The sequence below is a fragment of the Protobothrops mucrosquamatus genome, unplaced genomic scaffold, assembly GCF_001527695.2.
Source record: "Protobothrops mucrosquamatus isolate PMUCROS unplaced genomic scaffold, P.Mucros_1.0 scaffold1846, whole genome shotgun sequence".
NCBI classification, from domain to species: Eukaryota; Metazoa; Chordata; class Lepidosauria; order Squamata; family Viperidae; genus Protobothrops; species Protobothrops mucrosquamatus.
The window spans coordinates 155039-167176 of NW_015387976.1; the positions used below are offsets into that span (position 1 = coordinate 155039).

At 38.4% G+C, this 12138-nt stretch overlaps 1 protein-coding gene across 1 annotated transcript in view; it reads left to right on the top strand.

Annotated features, from left to right (window-relative positions):
* FLT1 (fms related tyrosine kinase 1) overlaps window positions 1-12138 on the top strand; it is a 65318-nt gene that overhangs the window by 16934 nt on the left and 36246 nt on the right. Inside the window, exons 4-6 of the mRNA XM_029285544.1 lie at window positions 4460-4584; window positions 11203-11365; window positions 11457-11593. Of these exons, the coding sequence (XP_029141377.1) occupies window positions 4460-4584; window positions 11203-11365; window positions 11457-11593 (425 nt within the window). The remainder of the gene's footprint in view (window positions 1-4459; window positions 4585-11202; window positions 11366-11456; window positions 11594-12138) is intronic.

Sequence of the window (12138 nt, forward strand, 5' to 3'; positions counted from 1 at the left end):
TTGACCAGGAGAAATGAGAGAGATGTGGCCTTGCAACATCTGTTAGTCTAGAAGCAGCAATTGTATCTGAAAACTGAGCTTCCCCATGAATGGTCAGTGATAGTTACAGTAAGTCCAGTTTTGAGACCCCAGGTCATTTTAGTCCTGAGTAACTTATATTTATATAACAGAGACTTTATATAGAAAGAGTCCCAGCAAAGTCTATGGATTTATTTTAGAAAGAATGGCTCAAAATTCTCTGAAATGGAATATGTACTAAATGATGCTCTCTTTTTTTTTTTTTTTGCCTTGGTAGAAAGTTTGCTTCAGATGGAAATGGGATGGCTGATAGTTCTCAGGTCCTGGGATGTACTTTCTTAGACTTGAGCTTGTAACATGTACATTTTTATATGGTCATTTTTCTGAAAACGCAATGTTGATTAAGACGTTTTCTATGCCAAATATTCACTTGCTTTATATTGATTGTAGCATAAATAGGAATATATTTTTATATTCAGAAAAGTATATAAACCTTTTAATGGTAGAAAAAGTTTCAATACCACGATAGGAAGTTCTTTTCTTTATCTATGTGATAGAGAAAAGGATACAATTTTCCTCAAATTATCAACTTCATATTTTATTATCATTTTCAGTCTGCACCGGAGTAAAGTAAATTATGCCGGGGTTTGTTTGCAGTATCAGCTGTCATATGACTAAATCAGCCCATAGTAATGTAGGAAAAATATGGTATAGTTGCTCATAGAGTGAAAAAAAATTATAGGAATAGATAAAAAGAGCCATCAAGAACATTGAAATTATTATTTCCTGGCAGACTACATATTTAAAAATAAGATTGTGACTATCCTTGGATTGTTTCCTATGGTGACAATTTGTGTCACTCAGAAATACCTTTTCCAGCATTTTGGCAGTATTTAGAAATGCAGAACAAATGTTTACAAATGCAGAACTACTGTAGGATCTGGCAGGAGAGGAAGAATGATCTCCTTGACTTAAACACGTAACACTTCCTGTAGTTTGATCAATAGAGACAATGAACCAAATAAGAGCAGAAAAGATTTATAAAACGTTTTCAGTCTGCTAGGAAGGACAATCTATTTCAAAAGAATTACCAATGAATAAATGAGCTCCTGAATGTTTTCAACTTGTAACTATAGCAGTAGCCAAATACATGCATCGCTGTAAGCTGGAATGTGGTTTTTGGCTCAACATGTTTTTGTGAAGTGAACCATTGCAATTTGTAAATTGTAGTTAGTGATTTAGTACTGTGTCCGGACCAAATACCAGCTCTGAGGCCTCCGGAACTACCTGTAGTTGCACCACCAAATTTCAGCAGAAAAGCTGCCAAACATGGATGGGAAATATACAGCAACTTTATTGAAAGTCCTAAAATTGGTTTAATATTTTTGTTCAGAGAAATGCCCCTAAAACCCAGAGATAAATGGAAAAATCTCATAAGGTCCACTCATTTTTCCTCACTTTTTGAAAAACACCTCTATGCCACTTAACTCCCAACAACCCTGGGCAGTTACAGCTAAAAATGTTAAAAACCAGGAAAAAAAAATGCAGCAGTGGTAGATGAGAAAGGTGATAAAAACTGGAAAAATTCACTGTCCCACATCAATTTAATGATGTAGTTAGTCTGGTGTGGCTTATTGTCATGTGTGAGAGTTAGAAACATCAGGGATGGTTTAACAATATTGAGGTTGCTTCAGTAAAATATGTTTAAAGAAATCACCAGTGTCAGCTGCTTCAATTATAGATTATAGATCACACAGTGCGAGTACATCTGGGGGTGTGCTTCTTGTCTGGACTACCTCACAAGACTGACATCAACCTCCCAAGCCTGAAAATACATCATTCCCTACTCCCTTTATAATTGAAGAAACTAGGGAGTATCCCTTCTAAGACATTTGCCACACTCTCATTTCTTGTGTGGGCTCAGCTTCCTCTTATCTGACCATTGTCTAGTCTGCAGCTTTCCTCCTGTCTTCCAAGATCATTCCCAAATACATTACACCAGAGGTGGGGAACAATGGCTCCTTTATGATTTGTGGACTTCACAAATCATAAAGAGGGCCATCGTTCTCCACCCCTGCATTACTCATCAGGTTGCAGAGAGGTCTCCTTTAGAAATGGTTGCATAGCTCCCCTTTAAGCCAACCAGGACTCCCTCATCTTGCAATTGTTCAAAAACGATTGTTATATATTTGTAGTGCAGCATTTTCAGGGAAGATTCTTACCTTGGACTGCACATACAAAGGAACCTTCCTGTATATTGTAATGATTAAAATGATTGGGTGGGTTAATATATTCCTTTCAACCTTCGAAAACAATTCAGTTAAAATCTAACTCCAAGATTTTTGCTTTTCCTCAGTTCCCATTTACTTGATCATTAATTTTACTGGGGTAGAAATATGATAAACTAATTAATATAAGGGGTCCCGAAAGATCTTTGCCTAGAGAATACTTTGCTTCTGGCCTTTTCAGTTAATACTGAAAAAATAGTTTTTAGCTAGAATAACGATAGCTTCTTAGCATCCCAGATCCTGCCACTACAATTTGGTGGCAAAATATTTGAATTTGAATGGTTTTCTTTTTCTCCAAAAGAAAAATTCCAAAACAAATTCTCCAAAAATTAATTGTAGGATTTATTTATTTATTTATTTAATTACATTTATATCCCGCCCTTCTCCTTGCGGACTCAGGGCGGCTGACAATAGATAAAATGCTAACATGTTATACATCTAATTAAAAATCAATTAAAAAGAAATATTTAAATGCGTCCAATTTAAAAGTAATTAAAACCCCTTTAAAATCCCTTAGGCCAGTCCCGCGAGCTGGAACAACCACNGAGCGTACAGGTCGGTGGGAGGTAATCTGTGGCAGGAGGCGGTCTCGAAGATAGCCAGGTCCGATGCCATGGAGCGCTTTAAAGATCATAGTCAGCACCTTGAAGCGCACCCGGAAGGCCACCGGCAGCCAATGCAGTTCGCGCAAAAGCGGCGTAACGTGGGAGTGACGAGTCCCTCCCAACACCGCCCGCGCGGCCGCATTTTGGACTAGCTGGAGCCTCCGGGTGCTCCTCAAGGGGAGCCCCATGTAGAGAGCATTGCAGTAGTCCAGACGGGAAGTGACAAGGGATATTAGCTAAAGTGAGCCATTCTGGACAGGAGGGGCTAAATATGGGAATAGAAGTGGGAGATTTCTGGAAACTAAATTATCTCTAGCTTTAACCTACCAAACAGTCTAAAATAAGATCCCCAATGACAACTTTGGATGGTTTGGGAAGGGCTTTGGAGAAGGCTGGGAAAGATAATTGACCAAGGTCCCTGCCCCGTACTTTCCTTTTTAACCCCCAACAAGAATGAAAAGAAAATTGGACAAAAACTTTGGCCACTGATATGCTTCCATCTCCCAAAAGTTTTTTGAAACTCCCTGAGAAAATCTAAAGTGAATTGTATCCCTGAAGATCCCTGAAGATTTGACCTTATGTTTCATAGATTATTTGGATAACACTGAGACATTCACATAAAATATCTGGAAAGTAGATCTTTGTGTTTAAAAATGTATTTTCGATTTCTAAAGAGAAGGAAACCGCACTGTGGAAAGTATATACATTTATTGGTATTCTTCTAAAAAAGGAAAGACTGTTTTTGTAATCTATGACTGTCACCTTTGGTTGCAACTAGAGACCATGGATGTAACTCTTAGACTGAAAATGTTTTTTTTGTATCCTGGATCTCTTTCCTGTCATTTCTTCAGAAGATGACAGTGACCCACACTAGTACACTATGGGCAGCAACAACTGGTGACATAAAGTCTAGAGACTTAAGGCAGCTCTTCCTTGTACTTAAAATGGCCTGCAGGTTATACATACAGGAAACTGCTTTGCAACATTTGCTGCTTTTGGAAAATAGCTTTTAATTTTGTGACAAGGATGAATGAGCCTTAAGGGAGTAGTAACAAGCAACATTTCACTGGAGGTACAAAATCTTGGTTGACCTGCTTTTATAACTGTAGCTCCTGCAAAACAAAGCAGAAGTTTTTGGTTTTGTTTTTAAAAAAATCTGCTTTTTCCTTGGAAAAAGGGAAATGTTAGGTTGTTTTGATACTTTGGGTCCCCCCCCCCTTTCTCTCCTCCTCATTTTAACCAGTGTGCAACATTTTTCAATTCAAATGTATTTTTGAAATACTGTTTCACTTTATTATATCTGTCTTGCTTGAAGTCTTTCCACAATTTTTTGATGAATAAATTCAAGATGAATACATCAATAAGCCAGGAAAGAGTTTGCATTCCTAATAAACACCTTTCTCCATAACTTCGGTGATTAATGCGTATAACTGAGATAAATCACCATATGACCTAATTAAATGGGGAATGTAATTCATCGGGTAATGGCTTTGGTTACATTTGTTTCTTATGTCATTTACTGTGATTTTCTTCTCCTCTTCTTCGCAGACACACAAAACCCATTTATCAAGCTACACACAAATGTACCAGAAATGATACGCACAACTAATGGAGAGGAGTTGATTATCCCCTGCAGAGTTACAGCACCTGATATCCATGTTAAATTAAAAATGGTATACTTTTTCTTTAAATTGCTTGCTGTATGCATTGCTCATTATTTATTTAATTAAAACTGTTTGATTCAGATAAATGAGAGTTAATGCATCAACCATTGTTGGATGCGTTAGTATTAAAGTTAGATGAAGTCATTGGCATGTTTCAGCTTTCTCATATGTTGCTCAGAGTGGATGGGAAATTTTCTAAAAGGCACTATGTGACAAAAACATCTGTAGTCAAGTGACTAATTATATATTTATTGCTGCAAAGAAGAAGTAACACCTGGGACAGAACTATGGGACACTTGCTCAATTTATATTGCATTTTATCCATAAACACATTCAGCAGTGTCTGCAGACTATTGCTGGTTTCATGAATGACACAGTAGCATCACAGCTGTGTGTCACAAGTTCTGGTTCTCTTGGGGGTGTGTGCACAATCACAAGGCATCTACAAAAGCAGCAAGGCTTCCATAATACTGTAACTTGGTTTGCATAACTCAAACACACACAAACCCTGTGTTAACTGGTTCAACTAAAAATCACATGTTCTAATTTGTCTTTTGATGATATTTTATATTTCTTCTTAACTGCCACTGGAGTGCCTTCCAACTCACTTTATTTGTTGTTTTGCATGAAAAATTGCATTGCTGAATGTTCATTGACTTGCTACTGGGACCTTGGGGTGCCCACAAAGTGGATTCAGAGCCTAGATGCAGCCTGCAAGCTGCATCATCTCTTTCTTTTCCTTGTAGTCCATAGCTAGTCAGTTTAGGAAAAGCAGGCTGTCAATGTTTTATTAACCTAGAGAATATTTACAAAGACACTGCTGATTGTGAAGGATGAAGGGGTGGATTTTTTGATTTATGCAAAAAATGACTATGACTGAGGAAAGACAATTAGTCTTACAGCACAGAATAAAAATTCAGAGGAATCTGGTATCACTTTTTCCAACTAACATATTTTATTAAAAGGCATAAACTTTCACAAACAACCACTTTGGTGTAGTGGTGTAGCAATGTAAGGCTATGAATTCTAGTCCTGTCTTAGAAACAAAGGCCAGCTGAGAGACTTTGGGCCAGTCAATCTGTCTCAGTCCTAGGAAGAAGGGAAGGGCAAACCACCTCTGAAAAACGATGCCAAGAAAACTGAAAAGATTAGTCCAGGTAGTTCCCAGGAGGCAAAAATTGATTGGAAGACACACACACCACATCCACAAAAGCTTTCTTGATCTGGAGCTCACTTCAAGAGCTGCTTAGAGTGGCTAGATCAGTGGTTCTCAACCTTTTTAATGCCGTGACCCCAACCAGTCGTAAGTCGAGGACTAAAGCGGTCGTAAGTCGAGGACTAAAGCGGTCATAAGTTGAGGACTAAACTGGTCGTAAGTCGAGGACTACCCAACCGGTCGTAAGTCGAGGACTTTCCCTGCCCGGGAGCGCCGCGCATGTGTGGTTCCGCCCCCTGCGCCGGCCGAGGCGTAGCTGGCAAGCGGCAGAGACGGAGCAGGCTGACCACCAGCTGGCCCAGACCAAGGGAGGTAAGGCACCCGCCGGAAAAGGGAAAAAATGGCAGACAAAAAAAATGGCGGACAAAAAATGGCGGACAGCCTTGCTTGGCGACCCCATGAAATGGTCGATCGACCCCAAATGGGGTCCCGACCCACAGGTTGAGAACCACTGGGCTAGATGGAGGTAGGATATAAATTGGGTTGAACTGGAAAGGGAAGAAGGGATGGAAGGACATACCAACCTGTCTTTCCCTCTCTTTTCCCCCCAACCTACTGCATGCATCTGATGAAGTCAGCTGTAGCTTGCAGAAGAGTATGCTCTTTAATATTGTTAGTTTGAAAAACTGCTACCAGAAAGCTCCTTCTGATTTTTTTCACTACCAAAACCCAACATAGGTCTATCGTCAAAGTTGCCAGCAAAGGCATTACAAAATAAAGATTTTACTCCTTTATTCTTTTGCTTTTTGTAAGTTATTCATAAGCTTAGTTTATGGCTGACAGAATCTCCTGAACCAATGGGCATACTGCTTATTGTCAGCATCTATATATGCAATGATAAATCAGTTTAGAGAACAAAAGAGACTTGCTTCTATTTGGCAGCAGGAACCACAATATAATCTCTAGCATTCAAGGCACTCCAGAATCTCAGCCAGCAGGTTATAAAATAACAGGCAGTGTGTATTGTAAGGCACACTCCTCCCATTATTTCAATAGTTATTATGGCTTCCTAGCAGATTCTGCAAAGATAAAGGAGTATATGCTACTGCGATATGAGCGGTGACTGCTGTTCATTCTGTTAAAGCATCTCATTGTCTGAGCAAATGGCAGAGAGTGAAGGGAGGGGCCTTCCTGTGCAGTTCAGTCCATGCAATGTATGATAATAAAATCCAGGCAGAATGGAGGCTGATAATTTGAAGCATCCGTCAGTCTGTGAAAGAGATGTGAGGAGAACTGGACTGAGAGAAAGGGACTGGCCCAATGTCTTCCAGCTGGCTTTCATGCCTTAGGTCAGGGGTCCTCAACCTTGGCAACTTTAAGACTTGTGGACTTCAACTCCCAGAATTCCTCAGCCAGCAAAGCTTTCCCTGCCCGGGGAAAGCTGGCTGAGGAATTCTGGGAGTTGAAGTCCACAAGTCTTAAAGTTGCCAAGGTTGAGGACCCCTGCCTTAGGTGGACTCACAGTCTCCTGGTTTCTAGAACAGCACCTTAATCACTAGATCAAAGTTAATGCTAAAGACCAAAAATTTCGTTCTAAAGGACAGTGATACTTCAACTAATGTGACCAACTGCTAATCATGTAAAAAACAACAACAACAAGAGTTAGTCCTTAATGTAATTCTGTATCTCAAAGTCACATAAAAAAGTGATCATTTAAATGTATGCTGTATCTACATACGGTATTGGATGGATTGATGGCCCAAAAAGTGTGATGTTACATGCCTATACAGTACGTGATGCCAGAATCCTTAACTCAGTTTTGTGTGTTGCTGAAAAAGTGTTCCTCTCGCAGACAAACTACATTTTACCCAGCTCAGACCTTTATGTAGAATTGAAAATAACTGATATTGCAGTTATGTTGTGATGTTGTACTAATGTTTTAAACCAGGGTTGTCAAACTGGCGGCCTGCGGGCCAGATGTGTCACATGCAGGCCACACCCACCCGGGCTCTGCAAAGGAAAAAATGTCACGATACATCACGATATGTCACGTAACGTGATCGAGTTTGACACCCGTGTTTTAAACAATGCTGGGCAAAGGGATATTTCTGATTTTTTCCCCTGCCAGTTCTCATTTAGTTTAATGGAAGAGAATTTACTTTCAAAATATCTTTCAAAGGCAAACAGAATTGTGAAGAAGCTAATGGGATGTTTATGGAGATTCTCAGCCATCCAGATCATGGTTGTCCCAAAGATGCTTTTTCAAAAGGTAACTGGACTTTCTTTGTTTTTCCTTGAAGACTTCTCATCAAAGAAGCTTCTTCAGTTCTGACTGAATGGTGGAGAATGGAAGGATTTATATTCCTTGTGCTCATCTGGTTGTTAGCACTCTTTCTGAGAGTCATTGAGGCCGCTTGGAGGTTTATCCGTGATGGTTCCAAACCCATCCCTGGGGGCACAGATAAACTTCCAAGTGGCCTCAACAACTCTCAGAAAGAGTGCTAATGATCAGATGACTGCAAGGAATATAAATCTTTCCTCCACCATTCAGTCAGAAATGGATGAGAAGCAAAACATCTTCAAGGAAAAACAAGAAAGTTCAGATGCCTTTTGAAAAAGCACCTTTGGGGAAACTAATGGGATGGAGTACTGGTCTTGTATTTATTTAATAATGAGTCAGTCAGGAAGTAGGCACGTGAAAGCACAAAAGCAAAGAGAAAGAAGATTGTGTAAAGGACAAGGATTAGTAACCCCTTCTAGAAAGCATGCATCTCAGGGACAGAAAAACAAAATAGTTTGTGTACATGCAATGTTAGTGAAGGGTGGATTCATGTGTTTATTACACAATCTGTTCAGGAGTCTGCAGAGTGCCTAGCTTCCTACACAGATTTCCAAGGCAAGATGAAATACCCCTCATTTTCAGTAGCTATGCTACTATCACAACTAATGGAGAGTCTTGCTTTTGATAAATTGTTGGAGATAATTCTTCTCACAATTGCTTTGAACACATATTTGGTGGGGAAGGTGGACCTGCCATAATCTTAAACATCGATAATTAAAAGGGTGGACTGAAAGTTTCTATTACTGAATTCTCTAAGTAGTTGGGCTAAATTTAAAATGTATCTGCATTTACAGAATATCAATAATTGTGGTTTGTATGTAGAACAATATATATGGCACATATATGTATACCACAGAGTTTAGCCATCATGAATATGGTTATACGATGAAAGGTTCACAATTCTGATTTTATTTTGTTTTGTAGCTTTGGAATATTGTGGCAAATGTTAGAATTTATTTCCACTAGAGTACAGTTGAAAAACAGCCAGATCAAAGAACCGATGACATATTAATCCAGTTGATTCTCTGTTGTTTCAGCATTTTTTCATACAACTGATAATGATGTTTCTTCTGTCATAACAGAAAAGATAGAGAATGGATGAATAGAATTATGATTTTCTGTTCCATCCTGTTTTAGAGGATATTAGATTTACTGGATTCTTAGCTGATGCATAAGCCATGTGTTTTCTGTGAAATTACCTGGTTAATAGTTTATTTCTATATATAAGAAGTCTGAAAAGACTTTGCATCTGATTCCAAAAGGTGATCTTGTGTGATAGAATAAAGTGTTTCATATACTCCTGTTCCCTGCTTTCCTCTTATGTTGCAAGGACAGGGCAACCTGAATATTATCTGCTCTGGGTCAACAGATCATGAGAAGAGGATTTAGAACAATGTTTCTCAACCTTCTCAACTCTAAGATGTGTGGACTTCAATTCCCAGAATTCTCCAGCCAACAAATTGGCTGAGGAATTCTGGGAGTTAGTCCATACATCTTTAAAGTTGCCAAGGTTGAGAAACATTGGTTTAGAATAGGGGTATCAAACTGCCGGCCCGCAGGCCGGTTGCATCATATGGAGGCTGCGCCCACCCCAGCTCCAGCAATGCAAAAAAAAAGTCATGATATGTTGCGCCATGTCACATGACGTGCCGAGTTTGACACCCATGGTTTAGAATGAAACAACCTGCAGTACTGCAAGCTGCTGTCCATCTACCTCTCCCAGAGCATTGTACTGGGGGTCTAGAAGGATCTTTTTCTCCACAACTTCCAGCCTGATCTAGCCTCTTTTGGACTTTTGCCAGCGCGTCTCCAATGCTGTATGTGATCCTGTTTTGTTCAGTTTTCAGAGATTATTCATGTTGATGGGCAGATGGCAGAAACCTGACCCCTTTACATAAGTTGCTTCTTCTATTTGTTTGGAAAGAATAAAAAAATAAAATCACAGACATATTTGTGGTGTTGTCCCATCACACTGTCTCGTTGCCTCTCCCTTCCCACAGGGACGTTAAGTGCAGCCCTTGAGCACTAAAATATGTACTGCTGCTATATTTTATTTTATTTATTGCCAAATGTCTAATTGTAGTCATCATGGGGTTTTTCCAGCATGGCTCTAATCTATGGTATGTATCCCACTTAGAAAATTGCCTTTCAATTTTTGATCTAAACACCCATTTGTTTGCTTGTTTTGTCTTTCTTGGAAGGGCCTGCCATTGCATTAGGAAATATCTCAACACCTCACTCAGAAGCAAATTTGCCATTATGTACAGTATGTGACATGTTTGCTAATAAAAAGAAAACCACTTCTTACTAAATAGCACAATTCATATTTGTCAATAGGAAATTAAGAGCAGGGCAATTTTGTTTGGAAAGTCCCATGGACTTTTGCACTATGACAAAATTTGCATGAAATAGTCAATTTTTAAACCAAGATTTTCCGGTACTAAGAGACCAAAAGGTTTTCAGATATCTTCTGTATTATAATTAGATGATTTACTGACCATTGCAATATCACTGTCCATGCCAACTGCAAATCATTCTAATATATTTGCAAATCAACAAATCATTCCCAACTGCAGCCCCCAAGTTATTCTCATCATCCATAACCTCAAAATGGGTTGATCATGGCTTTGTAATTGACCACCTATTGTCAATCATTGCTTTGTCTATGCTAGTCAAAAGCTCTACTACAAGCCAATCAGTGCACTCTCTCTCTGCTTCAAATCAGTCACTAAATTTACATCTGTCCCTATCCAAAGCTTCCATTTTATTTTTTTTTATTTTGGTGAAACAAATAGAAAAGATCCTCAGTTTATGTGGCAAGCTCTATTAATTGCATTATCCCAACTAATTCAGAGTCTGGCAAATCAGCAAACTTGTGTTTTGGATTTCTCTCTAACCTGGGCTGAATGAAGTGGAGCTGTATGAAGAAAATACAAATACCAGATGTCCCCATTCAAGTGCAGTTTTCATAAACCGCAGAAATGCAGTTGTGTGCAATAGATAAGGCATGTTCTATAACTCCCTGAGGTTCTTTGTCATAAAATGTTATTAAATTGATCATTTATTACTTCTAGGATTAATAAATACTTAAGAAAATAGTGGGGGAAATAATGCATTAATTTCATTTTAGATACCAGGAGGAACCATCATTCCTGATGGGAAGACAGTCATCTGGGATAACACAAAAGGCTTCATAATTCCAAAAGCAACATATAAATTCATAGGGCTTTTTAGCTGTGAAACTATTATTGATGGTCATGAATATAGCACCAAATACCTGACATATAGGCTAAGTAAGTACTTTTCTATTCATCTCAGTTTTTCTTTCTTTCTGTTTAACTAATCATCCATCCAGTTCAATTTTGCTTTTTTTATATTACATAGACAATGAAATCATTAGTGTCCAGGTAAATGACTCAAAACCAGTGAAGCTATTCAAAGGACAAAGTCTGGTTCTCAACTGTAGTATTACTGCAGCCTGGAACACCAGAGTGCAAATCACATGGACTTATCCTGGTGAGGTGTGTACTCTTTCCTTTTCTTTTTAAAACACTAATGAACAGCCTAATAAAATATTAACTAAATAAGTGTACTAATTTCTTGTTCTTCTGCTGAATTTTCTTATATGATTCATTTTATTTTCCATGTTGCGTTGGAAAATATAGTTTTATATTGCATCACTGAATGAGCAAGACTACATAATATAGTTGCATAAATTCAGTGTGCATATTTCATAATACATTTATTTTTAAAAGTTTCAAACTTGGAAATTTCTTAGGTGTCGTGATTAGTAATACTTATTACACAATGTCAAAGGGTTTTATTTTATAATAGACTTCCTCAAAGTAGGCTTCCCACTCAGTTTCAGAAAGATACTAGTTGACTTGTTCAAAATTTCAGTTGGTCTCTGAGCAAATCACTTCATCAGTGACAAAATATGGTTACGGAGCTTTTCTTCACCACATTTTTGCATATTCAGCCATGTACAAATATCTGCCAAATTTCCAAGAAAAGCTTGTCAATTTTCCATTGGTTTTTAATAAGGTTAATGTATGGGAAAATTCAA